Here is a 9,013-nt window from a genome sequence, read left to right as displayed (position 1 = left end):
ATGGGGCTTGTGGACCACCTCTCACGCTGATTCTTCTTCCCAAAAATCACATATATTCCAAAAAAATTCCATAAATTTTTATCGTGTTTGGACTTTGTTTGATATGGATATTCTGTGAAATAAAAACATGTAACAAACATGAACTGGAACTGGGCACTGGAACAATATGTTAGTCCTAAAAAATGATATAAAAAGTTGCCAAAAGTATATGAAAATTATAGAATATTAGCTTGAAACAATCAAAATTATGGAGAAGATGGAGACGTATCAGGCACCCAATTTAACTCCAAAGTGTGTGAGCCTAGCCGGCCTTACAAGGAAACATACTTGGATTCCCTATTTGCTATGTCCTTATGGCCGACGGAACTAGACATGTGTTGAAAACTATGAAGATGACCTCGTACACTTCCGTGGACTTATTTCATTGAAAGTTGTATGGTTGCAAGGTCCAGAGGTGGATAAAACATGCGTCAAACAAACCATAAGACTAAAAATATTCCATATTAGCTTTCCGAGTAGCTAAAATTCGATGCCATGTTTGTTTGATTTAGTTATTAATTCTGTTTTCTAACTCTAATGAGTGCACATAGTGGAAAATGAAAAAAACATCATCTGTTCGTTAAAAGAAAGATGTGATACCAAGAGGCCCCTCACTATGCTTCCTCGGCCGTCTGTTCGCCTAGATGAAGCGCCAAGACCCCTCACACGTCCTTAACTCAGGAGCGCCTTTTTCAATGTTGCATGAGTGGTTGGGACACGACCCTCTCCAACTCCCATCTCATTGTTTTATGGGACACAGATGCATGTTGGCGGAAAAACCTCACATTGGTTGCAGCTCATAGGTCAAACCACTTGAGAAAGCCTATCCTCGTTAGAAATGAAGGTGGAGTTAAGTCTCCAAATGTGTCATGTTGCTTCCCTGAAATGATGTTCTTGGAGAAAACTAAGTTTCTAGAGGTGTGCCAACCACACATTCTATTCTACCTCCATAGCCTATATGTGAACTTATTAATTCCTTGTGCACTCGAGCCCGCTGTGATCGATTATTATGTACAAATTTGAGCAAAATGTGTGTCTACGGTTTAAATCATCTCTTGATTATTATTTGTGTAGGATTTGGTATCATTTTTTGACATGTATTCTAGAAGGAAAGGAGCAATCAAAATCATAAATGAAGCAAGTGGCACAATTCGACCATCGAGGTACATATGCATACTTTTTACTAGCCCAAAAGTAAGAAGGCATTTTGTATATCAAACTAATTGTTCCAAGAAATGACATCTTCGCATAGTACCACAGCTGAAAGTTCATGACTTACTAATTTACTAACCTAAGATCCTGAAAAATTGTAATACGAACATAACCAGGATGACACTTCTTCTCGGAGCGCCCGGTTCTGGGAAAACAACATTTTTGAAGGCATTGGCAGGAAAGTTGGATTCATCTCTAAAGGTAGGTTGGGTTATGTACGTACCACAAAAAATACCGACATACAAGGTCTAATGGAAATTGCATTTTTCTTGATGTAAAATATCTTACTAGCGGAAAGGAAAGATCACATACAACGAAAAAGAAGTGAATTCCTCAACACCTCAACACATGCATGCTTACATTAGCCAGTATGATCTTCACCATGCCGAGATGACTGTCAGAGAGACAATTGATTTCTCGTCCAATATGTTGGGAACCATTAATGAATTTGGTAAGTCATTGTCCTAAGTATGGTGTGCTATTCATATTATAGATCTTACATATAGCTCTAAACTATGTGCTTATGAATGAGATTAATTTTGTAACAAAATGCATAAACTTGAACTCAAAAAAGTTCCCATGTAGATGGTAAAGGTATCCTTTATTTTTCATGTACATGAATAGTAATCAATACGATTACTGTATTTGATAAACATAGAGATGATGGAACAATCGGTAAGAAGAAAGCAAGGTGACATCAATGAAGTGGAACAAAATCTTGACTCCTTCATTAAGGTGATTACTTCAATTTTCTCAATCTTTATAAATACATTTCATCTCCCCAACCACTTAAGATATGTTGTCTACAGGCTACAACATTTGGAGAAGGAAGTAACCTTACAACAAACTATATTATTAAGGTACCACTAACTCTTCAACCTATTGTCATTTATCTTGACAACATAATCACAAGATTTCTATGATGCAGATACTTGGTTTGTCTGAGTGTGCTGATATCCTAGTGGGGGATGAGATGAGAAGAGGCATATCGGGAGGACAAAAGAAAAGAGCAACAATTGGTTAGCCACAAGCTTGCGCTCGACCTCTTGTGTGGCTGGTGACTGCTGGGGAGGAGAGCCAAGCACCAAAATCGACATGCTTCTCCGTTAGAGCAGTGGTGCCAGGTGCAACATCCGCTCGACAAGTGGGTAGAAGAAGGGACGGGTCGTGGCGGAGAGGATGGTCATGGCATGGGTTCCCAGTCTCTCACCCAATCGGTCGATCTCCTCGCCCTACGCCCTTGCAAGTGCTCCAACATGTACTATTAAAAATGATGTGGTAGAGCAATTAAAGAGGAAAGCGAGTATTACGGTGACCCCAGGAAGAAACAGTGCTAAGCACGAGAATCTATGTAAAATGACTACCAACCAATACATGAAGGAGTTTAATTATTATAAAAAAATTCCATGAGGAAAGTTTAGATACAGAAGTTAAGCACCTATGCATTGGGGAGACTGGTTGCTAAGATTTTTTAATGCACTTAGCACCTCATCTAAGCACCCATGCATTGGAAGAGGCCTTAGCCGCAATGCAGCCACCCACAGCACGCCACGAAAGGAACATCATATGAAACCAAGTAAATGCCCTTGGCGGGTAGCTACATTTACACGCGGTGGCACGATTTATCATGCACAAGCAGACAACACCAGGCATATCCGCCCCCGCAGTCACTAACGGGTACGACCCACCACACCTGGCTCCCATGTGTCATTGAGAGTCAGCGCGGCAGCGTGGGTGTAGCGAGTTTGGACACTATTCATTGATTGTCACACCAGACTCGATCCAACGGTCAGGATCGTTCCGTCTGAAGATCCAACCCTCAGAAGGCTCAAGTTCTTGCAAGACTCTTAACAATGGGATGGTGATACACAAAAATTGTATATAAGCAATGTGCACCATATTAACATCAAGGCTGCTCTTAAATAAGAAAGTCACACATAATATATTAAATATAATTTGCCATTTAGCAGCGTCTGCCGTGGAACAAACGCTGCTAAAACTATTTGTTCTCCGGAAGAGCACTAGCTGTGTTTGCCGGCAAACAAACGATGCTGGTAAAGGTTCCACATTTAGGTATTTAAACACAACCATTTGTCTTTTGCCTTCCTATTTATATGAATAAATAGTTTTAGTATATGCTTAACAGTTAATTAACATAATATTCAAAAACCACCAAAAAATCATGAAATCTTAGCAGCGTTTTAGTGATACTAGACGCTGCTAATGTGCATGCTAGTTGCGTTTCATTGCTCCTAAACGCTGTTGTCGTTGTTTCTTTTGCCTTCCAACTTGTATGAACAGATAACTTAGTGTGTGAACTACAAATTAGAAGACAACAACTTAATTTAAAAAGGATTTCTAAATAAATATATGAATTAAACCAACTAACCTTACTAGCATAGGCAGATAATATGAACGCTGCCAGTAGTGTACTACCCTCAATGTTTAGTTTCCTTGGACGCTGCTAGTTGTTTACATTTGTACGCAAGCATGCTGCATCACACTAGCAGCGTTTAAAATCTCCGGATGTTGCTAGTCATCATACGATCTACGACGTTCCCCCGCCGTCTGGATGCTGCTGGTATTTTGGAAACATAGTTGCTGCGTTCATGTTTGTCCAGACGCCGGAGACAGGAAAATCCTTTAATGGGTTTTTCTACTAGAGTTAGCGCATAGGCTTTAAGGCGGAATAAAAAATCGTGTCAGGCCCATGTATGAAAACCATCTGGAAGCTTGTTTCTGTACTAGCTAGGGTCTCTTTGTCATTATGATGCAAATAACCATATTTATTTAACTTGATGCAAGACAACGAGGTCAAAGTCATCAACAAATAATATACATAATATGGACCACTATGACAGAACCATTGCAAGATATGAATTCAACACATATGCGACTAAATCGACTTCTTTAGCAATAACATCTTCAAGAAGAGAAGCACGCCGTCGTGCCCTCGTCATGTCCGGTTAAACCCTGACATCCCGAGAAGTCTGATAAGCGTTCCAATTGGTATCTGAATCAATTAATTTTGTCGTCCTGTGTTCTAAGTCGAATGTGATAGCCCAGTGGGAACATAACATCCGCGCTACGAAATGCATCAGCTCCTTTGATTTCTTCCCATCTGTGTAGAAAGGTAAAATTACAAACTGCATATCTACAAGCACGGTGCATGATCTAATTGAAGGCAACATGCTTTGAGCTGCAAAAAGTATGCACCTATACTCCATCACCAAAATATGGAGGGTAAGTGTTACAAACAGCTTGACAAACTCTGCGGCAGGACATGCCCTGATGCCTGCTCCGAATGGCAAGAAATTCTTCAACATTGTGTTGCGCTTTGACTCATCCTGCATTTTCATTTCCAAATTTATTTACACCCACAACGTTAGTTCCAACAGAATCTCTAGGGTAGAAATTTGGGAATATAATTAAAATAATGAAGCCATTTCAATGTCTTCACTAACCAGCCACCTCCATGGGTTAAATTTTAGTGGGTCTTCGAACAATTCTTCGTTGAGATGAACTGCCATGGGGTTCACAATGACCTGCCACCCGGCTGGAATTGTGTAGCCTGCGGGAAGAACGAATCAACACATTTCTATACAACTCTACTGCTTTGTTAGTGAACAAAAAAATTACTATATTGCGTTAATGTTTATGAGTGTTCACCGTTGACTTGTACATCGGTGAGAGTTCTTCTGAATATTCCAACTACGGCATTGCTTATTCGAATAATCTCATTGGTCACCTTCAGTTGAAAAGGAAAATTTAGTCAGACTTAGAAACTACCGGTACTGGTGACGAATCCAGTTGTGATGCGTGCAGAGACTATATATAGTTGCATATAAATATATTTTAGAGTGTAGATTCACTCATTTTTCTCCGTATGTAGTCCATATTGAAATCCCTAAAAGGTCTTATATTTAGGAACCAAGAGAGTAGTATATAAATTAAACCCGAGTAGAGGGAATGGAGTACCAGCGATGAATCCAGTTATGTTCAATGCTTTTGAATGTTTACCTGATTAGTGAATGTTAATGACTTGTACTCCTCCCATGTGAGCCCAGAGCACCCACCCTTTCGATCCTTGAGCATAGCTGGGTTCTCTTTCTGTGTGATGAAGTGCAAGTTTCAAGATGTTACTGTTTTGCTTGTCTTGAGGATCTTATCTTTCTACTCGATCATTGTGTTTCATTATATATGTCGTGGGTCTACAAGCATGAGTAATACAACTAAAATCTTGATAATACTACTAGTATATATATAAAGTATGACATAATTAATACAACCAACCTGGAGGGCATGGACAACGTCCGGGTTGTCATGGAGTGATTTGAATGCTACAGCGATTATTCCTGATAACGTGAAGACGCTGGAGAACAACAACGTGGAGACCAAATCAACAGCAAAACTCTCACTTATTAATGGCCCTTCACCCTGCAGCTCTTGGACAATTACGTCAAGGAGGTCGCCATGTTTCTTCCCTGGTGTACTTAACCTCTCCGCCAACGTATCCCGTAGTATCTTCTGCACATTTTTCCTGGCCTAAACGCGCAAGCATATTATTAATTAAAGTATCTCTTAATTGAAGGCTATACAAGTAGAGTAGGGCATTTTAATCCAGGTTTCTCAATCAAAACTCAAAATATAATTGAGCAGTTGAGATCTTGCAAACAAACAATTTGTATACGGACCTGCATGCATCGGTAAAATGGTGTCCCTGGGAAATATATTGGAAAGGAGAACAAGCCTGAGAAAAGCGCATCGAACTTGTCCCTCAGTTGTCTTGACTTGGTGGAATCGAAACCAATGCACCTCCTCGTCACCATCTCGAACAGAAGCTGCAATATATATCAACAAATAGATAAATAGATAGATAGATAGATAGATAGATAGATAGATAGCATCCTCATTTGTATATACACCATTCATGCATGCAGCTGGATGGAGCAACTCAAATTATAGAAAGGAGAAATGGGATTGAAACCAAGGGCAAGGCAGGCACTTACGTCAGGCGCACCGCCGCGCACGTCGACGCTCGGCATGGTGGCCCATGCAGCAAGGCGCTCCCTGACGGCGCCCTCCATCTCAGGAAGGAGCACCTCTCTGAGGCTTCGGAGGCCGAGCAGTGTGAAGGTGCATCTACGGACGAACTTGTGGATTGAGCCATGGAAGGCTTGGATGCTCTTCTCACCGAATATTTTAGTCACTACCCAAGGGTACCCGATACTGAACAAGGTGTCCTCGTGCTGAAAAACAAATCGATTCACCTCTGCGTCGGTGGAAATAACTACAGGCTGACCCAGCAAGCTTGTCTTGAAAACCGGGCCGTACCTGCACAAACAGTAATTAACCCGAAGCACTTGGAGAATCAGGTCGATCGTATGTTTACTTTTTTTTCAATGATGATGAAAAATGACAACTAAATAATAGTAGTATGACATCTCCATTAATTCAACAAGTGGTACGGTACCTTTTCATCCTTAGTTTCAAAAAGTCTGGGATGTCCAAGGAAGGGCTTGCCTTGAGGAAGTCAAAGGTCTCACCAATAATTGGCACTCCCATGGAGCCGGGAGGAAGAACCCCGTTGCAAACTGGGTTAATCCATCTGTATACCCAGTGTAATAGCCATCCAATCACAAGTATGACCCCATAGAAAGCTACATATTGAGCAACAGAAATGTCCATCTCCAAGTCCAACTAGTAAGGAAATGAGGGGTGCAGTTATTAGTTGTGTGCGGACCGTACATGCTCATATACTCAAATGTGCAGTTATTAGTTGTGATATGATCTTTATTGGGACAAACTTCGCTAATTTTTTGCAGGTCATCTACAGAGCTACTGCTTGGATCCGTATGTCGTCGTTACTCACTCATGCGGACTTCAGGGAGCCTTTGGATATTGGGTTCAACCGCTGGGAGACGGTAGCACGGTCTATCTTCAGCCGATTTGGATGGCGAGTTAATAATAGGCTAGGTGTGTAGGCATCGTAGTCGTTTTCGCCGAATGTGGCACATTACAGATTTATTTTTCTCTTTGTTCGGTTTATGAGCTGCATTGGAACTTAAGACCTTGTTACACATTTTAATAATATGGCCGTTTGCATCTATTGATGCAAAGGCCGTAGGTAAACCTCCTTTTCTAAAAAAAATATACTCAAATGTGCTCAAGTCCATGTACATACACTAAACTACACCATGGCAAATGTGCGGGACAAGTAGTTTTAAAGGGAGTACATACACTAAACTACACCATGGCAAATGTGCTCAAGTTAATTAGTACTCCATCCCTTCCGGTTTAGAGGGCTTATCTTAAAAAAATTGTTTTTACGTTTTATAACTCTTAATTTATTGCCTCATACACTACCAGAAACAGAAATATTCCTATGAGCCGAAACCCGACAGGAAAATAGGGTTTACCGACAGGGAAAGTATTTCCTGTCGGCCAACCGTCGGGGTTAGCCGTCAGGCATAACTCGACAGCGAAATTATGATATGCCTGTCGGCTGGCCGACAGGAACATTTTTCCTGTCGGTTTTCATTGTTTCTCTGACGGTTTTGGCCTCACAGGGATACACGGTCGTCAGGTTTGGTAAACCAGGTAAATTTCATATCCCTGTCATACATAACCGCCAGGAAAAAGTGAGTCCAATGAACAAAAAAAATCTTAGAATTGATGGTCTTACACATAGCTATTTTATTACTCTGAATGTTTAGAACAGAGAAACATCACTATCAATAGCTTCCATCAACCATGGAGTTAAAAATTCACATACATCGGATACAATTCCATCAAATTTACATACATGAATCAAAAGAGAATGAAAACAGAGGCGCAACATCTAAAAACACTAGTGCATCAACTAAATATTCACAGCGTGAGACCTCTTTTCATAATGTTTGGTTATAGCTTAAGTTGCAAGCTTCTCTTCAAGGTTACCCTGCAGTGGACATAAATGAACTTGTACAAAAGTGCAAGTGTCTCGCATAAAAAAAAGTGCAAGTGCCAACACTTAGATACAAAAAGGTGACAACAAACAGGAACAATATCTATAAGATATAATAAGCATAATCGATCTGATATCTCAGTTTCTCGCAATAACAGTGGCATATATACACAACTTGTTTTTGTCACAGCAAAGTTACCCAATTTTACAGCTATATGGAAAAAATAATGGAGTAATTTGTGATACAATCATATCTCAGATTTATACAAACCATGCAATTGAAAAAATCCATTCAAATGACAAACTAACCACATGCTTCTGGATTAGTTAGAAATATTTATCAGCTAACAGTCTGGATTGATGAGATATTAGAGGCTTCTTGCGAGTCAGGCTCAAATCACAGTACCAATGTCAATACTCTTAAGTGCAAGTGCTCAATGATGCATCACCACAAAATTGTATGGTAAGAAAATAACAAGGAGTTAAGTCTAACCATTTCAGATGTTTGAGAAAAATGGGCAGAGTCATCATCATCTCCATAACAGTAAAAACCAAAGGATTATGCAATTATTCAATAATGTAACAGCAGGGAACAGTACCTCTTTATTCAGAAGAATAAGTAGAATCTCTTGCCTTTATTGATAACCTTAACGTCCTGCTTCAGCCTCCTTGTTGTGATGATCCTATTCCGTGTAATTTCCATGCAACGGATCATTGGTCCCTAAATCATAACATAATGAAAGAGCATGAAACCAAAAGGATCATTGGTGAGACAATAATACATTTTTACAGTACTGCATGGTGAGACAATAAAGG

General features: G+C 40.1%; 1 protein-coding gene and 1 pseudogene across 1 annotated transcript; one reads left to right on the top strand and one right to left on the bottom strand.

Moving 5' to 3' along the window:
* LOC123175169 (ABC transporter G family member 45-like) overlaps positions 1–2,430 on the top strand; it is an 8,755-nt pseudogene extending 6,325 nt beyond the window's left edge.
* Positions 2,431–4,269: 1,839 nt separating this feature from the next.
* LOC123175168 (cytochrome P450 87A3-like) lies at positions 4,270–6,939 on the bottom strand. The gene is made up of 9 exons (XM_044590156.1): positions 6,725–6,939; positions 6,261–6,585; positions 5,946–6,092; positions 5,545–5,796; positions 5,272–5,361; positions 4,921–4,999; positions 4,716–4,822; positions 4,468–4,598; positions 4,270–4,372 (listed from the first exon to the last, which is right to left on the bottom strand). Exons 1-9 carry the CDS (start codon positions 6,937–6,939, stop codon positions 4,270–4,272), a joined length of 1,449 nt encoding a protein of 482 aa, XP_044446091.1.
* Positions 6,940–9,013: the final 2,074 nt, after the last annotated feature.

Source organism: Triticum aestivum, unplaced genomic scaffold, assembly GCF_018294505.1.
Source record: "Triticum aestivum cultivar Chinese Spring unplaced genomic scaffold, IWGSC CS RefSeq v2.1 scaffold30630, whole genome shotgun sequence".
Lineage (NCBI taxonomy): Eukaryota > Viridiplantae > Streptophyta > Magnoliopsida > Poales > Poaceae > Triticum > Triticum aestivum.
The sequence above is the reverse complement of the archived record's forward strand: the minus strand, read 5'-3'. Positions and strand labels throughout refer to the sequence as shown.